Below are 16,961 nucleotides of genomic sequence, written 5' to 3' on the forward strand. Positions count from 1 at the left end.
TAGTTGTGACCCTGGGTGAGTCATCTCATCTCTTAGCACCACAGACGTTGTTAGAGTGAGTTTCCTAGGTTATTGAAACCACAGTAAAAAACGGTGGTCATTTAAGGGTTGAGTTGGCAAAGACATTGTAGAATGAGATGAGACTGGCAAAATATAGGTTTCTTCTAGATAAAAGGAAAAACTTTAGTTTGATACATATGTAGAACACATTTATTTTGCAACTTCAACTATCTGGAATCTACTGAAGAATTAAAAAGTAAGGAAAATATTAGAGTACTTTCTGTGTGTGTGTGTATATCATATATATAATATGTATATGTTTATTGACACACACACATACATACATATATTCCTACAAATAAGAAAGCCTGTCAGTCCCTTCAGAAACTAATAATTTTTGTTTTAGTCTCAATTTTTATAGGTTTTATTTGAATTTCCAACCCAAAGCATAAAAATGAAGTAAGTTAAAAAGGGGAATATGAAGGCAATAAGTTATATTTTCTTTTCAGCCAAAAAAAGATTGTTAAAAGTAAGGGAGAAGACAGAAAAAAACTTTTAGCAAATATTAGAAATCGGTCAGTTACATCTTTAGCCATTTAGTAATGGAACAAACAACTCTACATACCTTAAATCCCCTGAGACCATTAATTAGTTATAGCATTTAAGAGTGCAATACTATTATCAGTGTTCAGAATTATGATCTTTAGCAAGAAAAAAATTTTATTATGCCTAAAATACTTTGTTCAGTTCAATAAACATTTTTCAAAACTGGTTGTCCTTAAGGCATTATGCTAGATGTGGGTAAGAGGGGTAAGAGTTGCATGACACATTTTAGAAAAATATCCCTTACAACAAATATGTTGGTGTTTTTAAATGATTTAAATTCACATGTATGGAAAATGACTGATGATGCCAGAGATATATTATTGTAATTTAAAACCTTTGTAATATTTTCCCTTTTTTCTTATTAAAGTAAGATGATGTACGTTATGGTGGAAGAAATTAGTGTGACTTTTTTGGATCATTTGAACAAAAAGAAGTATTAAAAGAAAAATTATTGTAGTTTGTATTGCTGAAAATAGGAGCTTTTGAAGTTTGTTGTGGAAATAGAGATAAAAATGAAAATTTTGTGGCATGAAAATAATTACAAGACTTGAGCTTTGATCTCAAGGGGTGTATGTGTATGTGTGTATGTGTGTGTGTGTGTTGGTGAATAATACATAAAGGTCTGTTTTTTAACCAGTTTTGTGCTTGCTATGTCTAGGAACATCTACTTATTTTTTAAAGTATTTGTGATATATAGTTGTAAAGCTACAAGTCTTTGGCTTTCCTCATAAACATACCTTGCCTATCCCAGTATCAAAGTGTATACACACACACACACACACACACACGCATATATACATACATATATACACATATACATACACATATGTATGTATATATGTATTTTTATTTAATTTGAGTGCCTTACCAAGTTTTTCATAGAATTTCTCTAACATTTCATCCTCTGAGACAGATGTTGGCACATGAGATGTAATTATTTTTCATGGTAGTCTTTTTGCAAATATTTGTTATGAGTACTGTAATACAAGGACCAGACATCCCACGAAATGATTTCCAAATCGACTTCACCAACTCCATTATTTGTCTACCCAAGAAGAACTTGTGAGCCATCCTTCGATTTAGTTGCAACTTCCTTTTGTCTTCTGGTTTCATTTATAGCAAGAATGTCAGGAGTAGAGGAAGGGTTCAGGATCAAATGACCAGCAAGATGGCAGAGTAGTTGCTTCCAGCAACCGTCAGAAATCCCAAAGCCTCAGAAAAAGAAATTATGTACCAGATATAGAGTAATTTCAACTGAATTCAGTAGTTAAGAAGACAGAAACACCATTCAAGGTAAAAACTTTATGAAGTAATAGTGGAGAACTTGAATACTTAGAACTTTCACTCAGAATCCTGCTCCACTCCCTCCTTCCTTCCCCTCTCCAGAAACTACTTCATCTGCACCAGGCATAATTGTACAAGCAAACTTCAGGCTTTTGACTTAGGGTCCAGATGTTGGAATCCTTCCCATATTCCCCCTGACAGTTATTTATCCCGAATTCCTCTGCCCCCCAACCCTTCTTCCACTCCACTGTCTAATCCTTACTGCACAAGAGGCAACATTCATTGATTTGCCAAGCCAGGTAAATCCTTTAGGAAAGGGAAGGTGATTAAAGGGAGTGAGGTGGAGGATGCAGGCAAGGTAGAGGATGCAGGCAGTATAAAGTATGGCGGAGAGACATAGGTTAGAGAGTAAAGAAGGACAATGACTAAGGAAATGGGGACTGGAAAGTCAACTGCGTCAAGTCGTATACCTCTGGAGGTTACTGAGTAGGGGTATAGGCATAACCCACCTCATGTCCCGCAGTACAAAGATACTGGGGGAAACCAGTATGTCCAGTCTTAGAGTTCTGTGCATTAGTAGAATATAGAAGGACAAAGTGTAAGGGGGAAGCCAGAGACAGGTGTTTAGGAACAAATGAGAAGTGTGGAAAATGCAAAAGTTCCATGGAGAAAATAACTCACTAACAGATAAACCAATAGAGTATGCTAAAGACAGAAGGAAGAATGCATAAAACTTCAAAAAGAACCCAGAGGACATGTAACAACTATAAAAATATTAAGGACAACAAACCAAGATTGTCCAGTGAAAAAGGTAATTCTATAGACCATCCCTTATTCATGGAACAACAGCATGAAATTCTAAAATGGTTCAAAAGAGAAATAAAGATTTTTTTAATGAAGAAATTAGGAATGAATTTAGATAGGAAATAAAAGCTCTCAAAGCAGTATTAAAATACAAATAGTTGAGAAGCAAAAATTACAAGAGCGATGAAAACTTTTTCCAAACAAATAGAAGATCTGGAAGATGTAGAGAAAAACTGATTTAGAACACAAAATACTGAGGTGCCAAATATTGGGCGGAAGAGAAGCACAAGTCAACAATGTCAAAATAACACATGAGTTCTATACAAGTCAAAATAACTAACTTTGAAGACAGGAAACCTACAGATAACTTATGGATCTCAGTACTTCCAGAAGAACATTACAGATTAAAGAAAAACAAAACAAAATAATAAACAAACCTGAACACCACACTGCAGAACACAATACAAGAAAACTGTTTAGACTATTGAATACAGACATCAAATAACTTACTGATTGATAGAATTCACAGATCACTATGAAAAAGAAAAAAATGCATCTACTTCTCAGGCATGGAGTGCTTAAATTTCACTAGTTCAGTAACAAAATTTTTGGAAGCAGCCAGGATAAAGACCTTCAAATATAAAGGAAAGGCAGCTCAAATAATCCAGGATTATCATGTAGTCAGAAGAAATTGCATCAAAGAAAGAATAACGTTCCTCAAAATCAGAGTGCTCAAGCTACCATGCTAAATAACATAATCTAAAGCCAAAGCTAGTCAACAGTGAAAAATGACGGAGTTTTCAGCCAGTGAGGCATTTGAGGCATTCCTGCTAAAAAAAAAACACAAAATGCAAAACAAAGGTGAGCAAATTGTTTGACTTGCAACTCTGAACAACAGAATCACAAGAAAACAAATTTGATTCTCAATGAAAGGGTTGGCTATTGAAATAAACTTCTCATTTTATAACAAGCATAGCTCAGAGATATTGCAAGTTCTGTTCCAGACCACCACAATAAAGCAAATATTGCAATAAAGTATGTCGCACAAATTTTTTTTGATTTACCAGTGCATATAAAAATTATGTTTACACTATATTGTAGTCTGTTAAGTGTGCAATAATATTGTGTCTAAAAAGACAGTGTATATACCTAAATTAAAAAATGCATAATAATACTACTTTGAGAATGAAAACTGACCATGGAAAAGGCAAGGGATGTGACTAGGTTTTGTTAAAAAAAATGGAACACAGGGACAGCTAGGTGGTGCAGTGGATAGAGCATTGGCCCTGGGGTCTGGAGGACCTGAATTCAAATGTGGCTTCACACACACTCACTAGTTGTGTGACTCTGGGAAAGTCACTTAACCCTAATTGCCCCCACCCCCACACACATCTAACACAGTGACTTAAACCACACAACACTGCTTCCATGTGATTATGTTATTTCCTTTTTTATAATTTTTATTTATTTTTATTTTTTTATTTTTAGGCAATTGGGGTTAAGTGACTTGCCCAGGGTCACACAGCTAGTAAGTGTGAAGTGTTTTGGTCTGAGAGTGGATTTGAACTCAGGTCCTCCTGACTTCAGGGCCAGTGCTCTATCCACTGTGCCACCTAGCTGCCCCTGTGCTATTTCCTGAATTGGTATTTCTAAGAAAATTTTCAGAAGAAATTAGGAAGATGCAGCAACATAGAAAGGAGATAGAAGAGGGAGCTTAAATTTAGTTTTCCTAATGCTAAATTTACCCTTGTAAGAACACAGTGTAAAGATGAATATGGGGGATGTGACATTGTCAGATCTGTGCTTTAGGAAAATCAGTTTGATGGCCAAATGGCAGATGGACTAGAGTAGGGAGAAACTTGTAACAGGGAGACAAATCAGCAGGCTATTGTAATAGTCCAGATGTGAGGTGATGAGGGTCTGTAGCAGGGTTGTGGCAGTATCAGAGGAGAGAAGGGGGCACATTAGAGAGATGTCCCAAAGGTGAAATTGACAGAAACAGATTGGATATGGGGTGTAAGAGATAGTGAATAGTCAAATATGATATCTAGGTGGTGAACCTGGGGAACTGGGAAGATGGTGGTGCCCTTGACAATAATAGCGGAGTTTGGAAATGGGGAGGTTTTTTGGGAAAGAAGAGTTTGGTTTTGGTCATGTTAAATTTAAAATTGCTACTGGACAACCACTTCTAGGTATCTGAAAGGCAGATGGAGATGTGAGACTAGAGATCAGCTAAGAGGTTAGGGCAGGGTTGGTAGCTTTGAGAATCATCAACATAGGGATGATAAATCTATTAGAGCTGATGAGATCATCAAGGGAAGTAATATAGAAGGGGAAGAGAAGAGGACAAAGGATAGAGCTTTGTGGGACATCCCCATGCTTATTAGGCATGATTAGTATGAGGATCTAGCAAAGGGGACTAAGGAGTGGAAGAAGAACCAGGAGAGTGGTCTTTATTCAGCTACACTTGGTTGTTGGGTTGGTTAGTTTTGCAGAATTGCTTTTTCAGCCTTTTTTATGGTCTGTTACAAAGAAGGCTTGCTGATTGTGGAAGAAGAGGAAGGAGAGAGACATCAGATATAGAGGTTATGTAAAAAAGAGATCAACAAAAATAAAAATAGTAATACTTAAGAAGAGGCATCAAAGTAGAGTAACAACACTAATTGGGGACAAATTAATGACTGAAAGGAGGAAGGGAAGAAAAATTAATACAAAAGCAAAAAGTGAAGAAAAAATATAGTCTTAACAATTACAGCTTTAAATGTGAATGCATCAAGCAATCTAAAAGTGCAGAGTGGATAAGAAAGCAAAAACCAACAATATATTGCATACCAGAAACATGAGGTGTCTCAAAAGTCTTCATGCACTTTAAATAGAAACATAAAGAATAAAAAAAGAGACTGAAACAAAATTTAGTGTGCATCAGGTAATTCCAAAAAAGCTTTGATCATAGTATCATGCAAAACAAAACTAAATTTTGAATGACAAGATCCAGACATATAAACAAGGAAACCATATTGTACTAATGAATATATTAACTAGTTTTAGTGATAAGAGTTATAAAGGAAATGTTAATTGAATTGTGGAAAAGCTCAGATTATAAGAATAATTATAGGAATTATAATCTCCCTTGTAGGTGGATAAGCCTAAAAAGAAAGATAAAAAAGAAAATACAAGACTTGACAAACTTTTGGAATAGTTAGAACTGAAAGACTTTTAGGATCTCTAAGGAATGTGAAAAGTAAAGCATATACTGATGATATAGCACCACACATAAAAATAAACCATGTGGTTAGACACAGAGAATTTATAAATAAATATAAAAAAATGGAAATGCTAAACACATTCTTTACAGATTGTAATGCAGTGAAATAGAGAACATGAGCAAAAGATAACTTCAGAAATGGAGATTTGAGTGGCATCCTGAATGATGAATGCATTAGAGAACAAGTATAGAAAGGACAGTTACATCAACTAGAAAAATTACGAAATAACATTCTAAAATTTATGAGATGCAGCTAAAGCAATTCTGCGATTGAAAAATATTTCTCAAAAATAAATCATCAAAATAGAAAAAAGAATTAATGAACTGAGTATGCAATTAAAAATGAGATAATCAGCACATTCAGAGTAAGCACAAAAGAGGGTATCTTGAAAATTGGAGAAGAAATAGGTATAATGGAAAACAAAAAGACTATAGAAATGATAACAAAATGAAGTTGGCACTTTCAAAAGTCTAACAGCAGATTAAACCAGGAAATCTGATTAAAAGAAGAGTGAATAATGTCAAATTAATAAGAAAAAATGAACAAGGAGAAATCACAGCAAACAGAAAAAAATTCAAAATAATTATTTGAACCTACTATACACAATTAAATGCCAGCAAAACTTACACATTTTTAATTGAATACCTACAAAAATATAAAATAACCAAATTAACAGCATGAAAAAAAGAGCAATTGAATCTCAGAAGGTGAAATTGAACAAAATGTAAAGTAACCAATAAAAGGGGTCAGTGGGAGAATAACCTAGGTTAAGCATTTATGGATGGATGCTATCAAATGTTAAAAAAAGTAATTAATACCTACACTATAGAGATTATTTACAAAAATAATACATTGTACCACACTTTTTTTGAACAAATAAAGTCCTAATACCTGAACTAGGGAAGTTCAGAAGAGGGGAAGGTTTTTTCGGGGGGAACGATAAGTTCTGTTTCGGACATACTAGGTTTTGAGTTGGCAATTGGTGATATATTGCCACTAGTCCATTCCCTTTCTCTTCTACTCAGGGCCCATGCTTCTGCATATTTGTGTAGGTAGCTACTTACCTTAGGGCTTTGACTATTAGTAGGACCCAATCAACAACATTGTTATATACTATGTATTAAGTAATTTTGAAAAAATTTGAACTTGTGGAAGGGGTTGTTGTTCAGTTGTTTCAGTCACATGTGACTCTTTGTGACCCCATTTGGGGTTTTCTTAGCAAAGACACTGGAGCGGTTTACCATTTCTTTCTCTAGGTCATTTTACAGATGAGAGAACTGAGGCAAACAGGGTTAAGTGACTTGCCCAGGGTCACACTGTAATTGTCTAAGGCCAGATTTGAACTCAGAAAGATGAGTCTTCCTGACTCCAGTCCTGGCACTCTATCTACTGCCCCACCTAGATGCCCTTTGTAGAAGGGGTGGTATACGTTAATCAGACTCCTTTTGTCTCGATGATGAAGGGAAATATTAAGGAAATGTTTATGTATATATGAGCCTAAGAGGTTTTAAAATACTAATTTGTGGAAATGCTCCTGCCATTCTGGACTACTTCATATATGGGGCTCCGATTGAGCAGATATAGGCACTAAGAAAGGATGTAGAGGTGTTAGACATCATTGAATGAGTTATACAGAGAAATTTGGAATAGGAAATGACTGTGTCTTATTTCACCAAACTCGGCAGTGGACATCATTCTCCTACTAGTACAGTTTTTAGGATCTATTGATGCTAATCCTGATTCTGAAGTACTTATTTTTCAAATTTCTGGAATATTCAATCCTCTCTTCATTGATTTCATTCACCAGATGTTTCATGTTGGTATATAGTTTCTTTCTTTGATATTACTTAATAGTAAAGATAAAATCTTTAGAGATTTTTTCTTAGAAATTTTATTCCTAGACACTAGTTATAGCAGAAGAAACTAAGGGTTAAGCAGATAGTAGATATCTCCTCCATCTAGCACAGTGCTTTGTATATGGTAGACCTCAATAGGGACCTCAATAATCAGCTTGTAAATCAGTAAGAAAGTAATTTAAGACTAGCAATTCCTAGTTTTGTTTTCACTTGAAAGTCCTAAGTAAATTAAATCCATTTATATGCAATTCTTAACACATTCATAACTGAAACCATTGATTTCAAAATCATTAGTGATAAACTTTGCTGTTGAAATGAATATAGCTTATGTTACCTTCAGTATCCAATTTCCTGCTAATCTTTCAGCTAGTTAAATTAAAAAATTCTGTTTCTGGTAAGAAAAATAAGGTTTAAAAGTTCACCCAAATCCCCAATAATTTGGAATACTGAACTAACCTAAACATACTTCTGACAGAAATGTTACATTATTTAGAGAAAGGTTTCCAAAATAGTGTTAGAGCATAGACATACATGTAAAACAGCAAAATCAGCCATGTTTAAGCAGTTTTACTTTTTATGGTCATGGCCGTTGGTCAACTTTACTAGTCCAGATTCCAGCAGAAAAATGTCTTCCTGTTCATCTTCTTCCACCAGTAGAAAAATTCTTGGTGCACCAATGTTCAGAAATGCTCTTAAGTCATTAATGTTTTCTGTTTACTGAAAGCTTACACTGAGTTAGGCTTCAGCCACGACAGGGTTGTATTTATTTGCTAAAGATCTATCATCTATTCCATTTTGATTCCCTCTGCAGATCATTGAATTCACTGGTAAAGGGTACTCCCACTGAAGAAATTTCTACCATTGAAGATTTACCATTGATATAAAGCTTATAGTCTTTAGGAGATGCTCGTAACTTTGAGAGGTTCAATGACCTCATGATCCAAAAGCTAGTATGTGTCAGAGGTGGGACTTGAATCCATGTCCAGACTTTGACTCTGACTTTCTACCCACTATGCTTTGATACTTCTCTTAAAGTTTATTATTAAACATATTAAACACATTTTAAAATGAGAATCAGGAAATTTTTCTGAGTATCATCTGAGATGAATTCTAACAATTAATTTTTATGAGTGTGGTATACTAAATTGATAGCTAAACATTTATTATCTAAGAAAATGGTTATCTGAAGCAGTATTACTGACTCTCATATTGATAGTCCAAACAGTAATTATATAGATTTGTAAGGAGTTTTATAGATTATTCAACCTGTGCCCCCACAAAATATAGGAATCCTTTTTTATAGCCATCCTGTCACATTTAGCCTCTAATATCTGCAGTGTCAAGAGTTTACTATCTCATGAGGCAACCATTCCATTGTCGTACAGCCCTAGTAGTGCAGAAGGTGCTTCTTTTGGACTTGACATTTAACTCTCTACATTATTCATTAACTTTTAAATGTTCATCTAGATTTAAATTCCAAATAGGCTATAAATTCCTTTAGGAGAAGATTGTGTCTTTAATTTTCTAAGCACATCATAGGAACTCAATAAATATTTGATGAATTGATCTTTTTCCCTGTAATCCATAGAGCTGCTTGGCTAATTTATTTACATTATGAGGGCTTTTCCTGGAAACAAGATCCCCTTAGCTGACAGACCTCATAATTAGTCCCTCCCCTTCTTTCTACCTCCTGATATCTACTCCATCTTAGAGTCTTTGCAGTTGAATGTTGAGAGTTTTGCTTTGGTTAGAATTTTATTTTCTTAATTTATCTTAAGAAATTAGATTAAAATTCAGTGATTAAGAACCACATTTTATTTCTTTATTAGAAAACTCTGTAAAAGTAACTACAACAGGAAGCCTTATATTCTATAACTTCAGTGAAGAGATGAGTGGAGTTTATACTTGTTCCCTTTCATATAAACATACAGCAGAAGACGCACAAAAAATTATCCAAGTAAAATATGTTGTATACGGTAAGAAGAACATTTCTTTTCTGCCTTCAATTTTTTTTCCTTTGAAATGTTTAATTTCTTTAAATTTTTATAAAGGAATCTAATGCTATTGCACACACACTCACAATATCTTTCTTTTTTGGTTTGGCTAATAGCAATACTAAAATTAAATGGTAACCATAATACTGAATAATAAGAAATTGCATCAAATAAATAACATTTACTCAGCAATTGTATTATTATATAGAGTGAATATAGATAAAATGCTTAGTGAGATATGTAGCTTCACTGTGTAGTAATTCTTGTGTATTGAGATCTCCTCTGGGCTTCACTGGACAGTTGAAGTAATAATGATGGATATGAAGATCTAACTTTCTAAGATCCATTCTGCTTAAAATACAATCAAGAGTTCAATTTCCAATGCCAAGAATCTATTTCCACAAAACATTGCTTAGTGAAATTCAGTTTGGCAATATACTTTTTAGAAAAGTAGTTTTATGACATGTACTCTTCAGATACTGGTTCATTATGAGAGTGGTTTTTTTTTCTTCATAGATAGTTGTTGTACAATTTGGGTATATTACTGCTTGGTGAATAAAGGTGCCTTTTAAAATTTTTAAATGTTTTATTTTTTAAAATATTATTTTCTTTTTCCCAATTGATTGCACATAATTTTTTTTAACATTCACCTTTTAAAAATTGTGAGTTCAAAATTCTCTTCCTCCCTCCCTCTGTCTGAGAGGGTAAGCAATTTGATATAAGCTATATATGTACAGTGATGCAAAACATATTTCCATATTAAAGCCTCATGACTCTATATCATGTATATTTTATTTGAGAGAAAGAAAAGTAGGTGTTGAATATGGCAATCAGGAAATAACATCACAAAAATAAATTGGATTGTATTTTGACATACCATTACTGATATGGATAAGCCTACATTGCCATATATACAGGATCTTTATGAGACTATTAGTAGGGGATAGGTAGGATTTTATCAGTGATATTCTTCAGTATACTGTGTCTTTTAAAAATAAAACTTTATTGATATAGCTAGATTTTTACATGAGCAAAGCTTCCTCCCAATTTCTTCCCCTCCTCCCTCTCAGAGAACCATCTCATAGAACAAATATTTTTAAAGAAAATGAAGAGGAAATTTTTTTAGCAAAACTGATCAATAAATCAATAAATTCTGAATATATATGCATTTTACTACCTTCATGGACCTCCCACTTCTGCAGAGAAGTGGAGTGGGGATTGTCTTCTCATATTTTTTCCTTGGAAGCATGTATTTTTTTTATAATTTTGCAATATTACTTTTAAGAAACAGCATTTTTTAAGGACTAAAAAATAAAAAGGAAGAGGAAGAATTTATTATAACCAATCAATACATTAAAAAAGTCTGAAAATATATAATTAATTGTTTTTCATTTTTCATTCTTTCCATTAACAATGTTGTAGTTATTGTGTATGTTATTTTCTTGGCTCTGCTTTCTTCACTCTGCTTTAGGTTATATGAATATTTCCATTCTTCTCTCTTTTCATCACATTTGTCTTTTCTTATAGCATCACAGTAATATTCCATTACATCTGTGTACCATGATTTGTTTAGCCATTCTCCAATTGATGGGCATCTACTTTGTTTCTGATTCTTTTATATCACAAAAATGTTGCCATAAGTATTTTGGCATATATGGGGACTTTATTTTGTTCAAAGACTTCCTTGAGGTATAAGCCTAGTAGTGGTATTTGTTAGCTACTTTATTTGCTTAATTCCAAATTGCTTTCCAAAATGGTTGTGCTGATGCACAGCTCCATCATTAATATATTACATCCTTACTATTTTGAAACTGAATGATTTAGAGACTAGAAAATCCCATTGTGCTTGTTTGTTGATTATGAAAAAAAAAAACACGTTTAATTTGGTAGAGCAAAACACCAACTTACAGACTTTATTCCAACAAAGGGTCTTCATTCAAGATTACTTGAAAATTATAACAAGAGGAATAACCTTGTTCAGTGACCCTCTGAAAATAACCATCATGTGGACCATAAAATAGATATATGCTTATCACATGTGTTCCTACTGCTTTGGAGAAGACCCAGCATTGCCTATGAATGGTGAGGTCCTCTCCATTCTCCTGTTTTCTGATGACATTGTGTTGAATGCATTAAGCTTTGGAACACTGCTGAGCCTTTGGAAGACGTGTAAATACTTAAAGAGTTTGACCTGATCACATATACATATATACATATATATATATACATATATATACACATATATATATATATATATAATACACACACACACACACACACACACACACACACACACACACACACACATATATATCTAGGAATGGCCAGATGGATGAAGAATGTTTGTTTCTCAGATTTCAACATGCATTTGAACCCATAGATCCTTTCCACCAGCATGGGTATACACACACACAATATACATTTATATGTATATATGTATGTATGTATGTATATATATGTGTGTGTATATATATATATACATAATTTGTAGATATAGATATATCTGGGACATAGAATACAAGTGGACAGGGAATTTGTCTCAGAATTAAACAGGAGAATGAAAGTGTATTGTATTGTCTTCAGGAGATTTCAGAGCTCCTGGAATGATCCCAAAGTTTTTCTGCAAATAGAAGTTCCATCTTTTTAATATTAATATTCTTCCAATTTTGTTGTGCGGGTAAGAGACAGGGAACACAGTTGTTTCTGAAAAATTGAACATGACTACCATATGGAGGGCAATGGGTAGAAATATGGTGGATATGAGAAAGGTGCAACATATAACTAATGAAAAACTTTGAATGAGAACAGGAGAAAAAATGATGTCAGGGAAAATGTGTATTAGGAAGGGTAGGTGGCCTTTTCCCATGGGGAGGACAAGGAATGACAAGTGGACAGTCCAAGCATTCTCTTCAATATCCTTGTGATATCATAAGAAAGCAAGGAAGATCTCTAGTAGATTGAGTAGCAAACTTTTGAGAGGATAAGGATAAAAATCATATAGGATACCAGATGGCAAATAGGAATTGGTTGTGCCTTCCATCTTGGAATGAGTACTTAAATTGATGAGACCACAGATCCATTTTAGTACAATCTAACCCTGGGTTTTGCTCCTAGGCTTGAGTACAACACTTTTTAAAAAATTCTTCCTGAACGTTTCTTGGAATTGGGATTTCCAGTGAGTTGTCTTTCGCCACTCCCCAAAAAATATTGTTCACTCAAAAATACTTGACTTTTTTTTCACATTTAATAATCGGATATATTGAGTTGCCTTCATAACATTTCCAAACGGGTTTCTGAATGCCAAGAGTTGCTGCATCATTTTCTTCCATTGGTACAGTCAGAAAAACGTTGTCATGGTGACAAGCTTTAAAGTTATGCTTCTGTGATGTTGCAACCAGCTTAAAATTTTTGATCTTAAGATTTTTTCCTTGCCTTTGATTACTTCCTCTAATTTTGATACTTTATGATTTGATCCGTCAATGTCCTCACAGTATGGTGTTATGTAAAGAATGATAGATTTTTAACCTAGAGGATCTGGATTCAAATCCTGGCTCTACCATGTCAGTCAACAAACATGTATTATGCACCTGTTATATGCCAGGCACTGTACCAAGTGCTGGGGATACAAGGAAAGGCCATGAAAAGTCCTCGCTCTCAAGAAACTCATAATCAAATGTGGGAGAAACTATGCTAACAACTTTGTACAAACCAGATGTATAAAAGATAAATTGATGATAATTAAAGGAGGAATGGATCAGTAAAAGCTTCTTGTATGAGATGAGATTTTAGCTGGGACTTGAAGGTAACCAGATATATACATATATATATGTATGTGTATATATATATACACACACACACACACACACACACACACACACATATAAACTGGATATATATATATATAAACTGGATATATATATATATATATAACTGGGTATATATATCTATATCTATATCTATATCTATATATCCAGTTTCAAGTTTGTGTTCCTTTGAACTATTCATGGTTTGTGCCATTCTTTCTTTTTAATTTTTAATTGTAATTTTATTTTTTCTCAATTATATGTAAGCAAAAATTTTTTTAACATGCTTTTAAAAAAATCTAGTTCCACATTCTTTCCCTCCTTCCATTCACCTCTCCTTGAGAAGGCAGACAATTTGATGTAGATGATACATATGCAGTCTTGAAAAACATTTCCATATTAGCCATGTTACAAAAGAAAACCCAGACCAAAAGAGCCAAGAGTAATAAAGTAATAAGTAGTATGCTTCACTCTGCATTCAGAATTCATCAGATTCCTTTTCTGGAGATGGATAGCATTTTTCATAATAAATCATTAAAATTGTCTTGGATCATTGTATTGTTGAGAATAGCTAAGTCATTCACATTTCATCATATGATATTGCTGTAATTGTATACAATGGTCTGGTTCTAATCATTTCACTTTGCATCAGTTCATGTAAGTCTTCTAGGTTTTTCTAAAAGCATCCTGTTCACCATATCTTATGGCACAATAGTATTCCATCCCAAACATATGCCACAATTTGTTCTGCCATTTCCCAGTTGATGAGCATCCCCTCAATTTCCAGTTCTTTGCCACTACAGAAAGAGCTGTTATAAATATTTTTGTACGTTCAAGTCCTTTTCCTTTTTCTTTGATCTCTTTGAGGGTAAAGACCTACTAGTGCTGTTGCTGAGTCAAAGAGGACTGCGCCGTTCTTAAGTTTTATACTGAGTACATGTAGAAACAAATATATATATATATATATACATACACATATATATAATGTGATGCACATATGCTTATATTTACATGTAAACTGCTCTAAGATTTTGGGGGCATCCTGTATGTAGGATTTGTTTATATGTAAATAAGGAGCTTTTGTTTTTGAATGATTCTTAAATAATTTAAACATTTTAATTAAAATTTGTAATTTACTGAAAATGTTAATTTTGTTTTTGTCTATACAATGAATCTTATATTTTATTTGTCTTGCAGCTTTTATAAATCCTGATTTTTACTACCAGTTCACAGCTCGATATCATTCTGCACCTTGCAATAGTATCTATAATGTCTCATTTGAGAAGAAGTTGCTTCATATTTTGAGAACACTACTTGCTGATCTTTCCTGTGACATATCATCGGTGAAGACTGAATGTCATCGTATTAAGATGCAGAAATCTGGTTTACAAAACGAATTGTTCTTCACCTTTTCAGGTAGATATTGTTCATCTTTTTAAGGATTCCTAACATGCTTAGGAAACAATTGACTTATTTCATAGTTGCAAAATTTGGGGGTTGCAAAATTCAACGTTTAAATGCATTGCATTTACATTTTATGATTTAGTACTAGCAATATGGAAACAATCCCACAGGAAGGACATTCCTACCCAGGTAACCCAATATCCACAGGAACTCTCTTCCTCCATATTGTCAAATCTTGGGGATTTCCCTCTCATTTTTTTTTCTCTTCCACTTGTAGGCTGATATAATCTTAGTGTAGTTTCCTCTGGGCCTCAAGCCCTACTTGGCCCATCAAACAACATTTATTAAGTGCTTACTTTATGCTAGGCGCTATGCTAATGAAAGACAATTTAAATTGCAATTTGGAGTTGGAAAGGAGGTTTGAAATACTTCACCTTGCAATGGAAAAAGAAATGGATGGAGGGAAAGGAAGAAAAATCTCAACCTTTTTTCCCTTCCTCAGACCACTACAACTCCACTGATAGTCTTATCTCCAGCATCAAATATATCTCCTGTTAGCTGCCATTCTCCAACCCTCAAAGCCCATTTACACAGCATCAAAAATTAGAGCAGGAAGAGACCTTTGAGTCACCAACAAGTTATGTCAAATCAACCAGCATTTTATTAAGTGCTCATCTGTGCCAGGAACTGTGCTAAGTGCTGGGGATACAAAAAAAAAGTAAAAACAGCCCCTTCCCTTAAATTTAACCCCCAATTGATGGGGGGAAACAACATGCAAACAACTATGCATATATAAGACATATACAGGGTAAATTGAAAGTTATCTCAGAGGGAAGGCACTAACATTGAGCGGACGTAGGGAAGACTTCTTGAAAGAAGGAAGACAGTCATTGAAAATGCATGAAGTCAGCAGATGAAGTGTTGTGTGTAAAGACACATCAAGGAGGCCACTGTCATCAGATTGTAGAATTAGTGAAGTGGGGTAAGGGAGAGGGGAGTAAGTATAAGAAGACTGAATAGGTAGTGAGGGGCTTTGAAATCCAGAAAGGATTTTATATTTGATCCTAGAGGTGATGGGAGTCAGTGGTGTTGATTGAGTAGACAGTGACTTGGTCAGACCTGTATTTTATGAAGATCACTTTGGCAGTTGAGTGGAAATGAACTGGTATAGGGAGATACTTGATTCAGGGAGACCAACCAGAAGGCTCGTATGATAGTCCAGCATGAGGTGATATGGACCATCCCAGAGTGGCGACTGTTTCAGAGGAGAAAAAGGCATATATATGAGAGATGTAGCAAACGTACAAACTTCCTTATTTAACAGATGAGGAAAGTGAGGCCCAGATGGATTAAGTGAATTTCTTAGGGTCAGATAGGTAGTAAAGTAGAGAGATAGGACTATGTAATCATCATCAAATCTCAGAATTTCAGAACTGGAAGAAACCTAAGTAGTCTTTTAGTCCAATCTGCCTCAAAAAGAATACCCGTTGTCGGACAAGTCGAGTCTTTGTTTAGAGATCTTCAGTGAAGGGGAAATTATCACCTCCAGAGGCAACATATTATACTTTTGGAAAGCTGTAATTGTGAAGGCATTTTTCCTTATGGCATGTCTAAATATGTGCCCTTGCCACTTTTGCTTACCCTTTCTCTTTTTAGCCCTCTAAGTACAAGCAGAATAAGTCATCCAGTCCCTCTTCTACAGGATAGCAGCCCTTCAAAAACTTAAAGATAGTCAGTATGGCTTTTCCTCTTAAAAATATCCACTTCCTCCATGAACTCTTTGTCCCTCAGGTTGTCCTTCTCTGCATTCTTTCCAGCTTATCAATATCCTTCTTAAAATGTAGCCCCAGAGCTATACACAGTGCTTTATATGTCCTCTTCAAAGGGCACAATACAATGGGATGATTTCTCCTTTATTCCTGAAAGCTTCTCTAAGAATGAACA

General features: G+C 34.3%; 1 protein-coding gene across 3 annotated transcripts in view; it reads left to right on the forward strand.

Annotated features, from left to right (window-relative positions):
• The window catches only part of ZPBP (zona pellucida binding protein), a 122,617-nt gene that overhangs the window by 30,604 nt on the left and 75,052 nt on the right, over positions 1-16,961 (forward strand). For 2 of the 3 annotated variants that reach the window (XM_027837095.1, XM_027837096.1), the window contains 2 exons: positions 9,646-9,792; positions 14,811-15,029. In XM_027837095.1, the coding sequence (XP_027692896.1) occupies positions 9,646-9,792; positions 14,811-15,029 (366 nt within the window). The remainder of the gene's footprint in view (positions 1-9,645; positions 9,793-14,810; positions 15,030-16,961) is intronic. The other variant, XM_027837097.1, reaches the window with a different exon arrangement.

This window comes from Vombatus ursinus, unplaced genomic scaffold, assembly GCF_900497805.2.
Source record: "Vombatus ursinus unplaced genomic scaffold, bare-nosed wombat genome assembly UNPS02014820.1, whole genome shotgun sequence".
Classification (NCBI taxonomy): Eukaryota; Metazoa; Chordata; class Mammalia; order Diprotodontia; family Vombatidae; genus Vombatus; species Vombatus ursinus.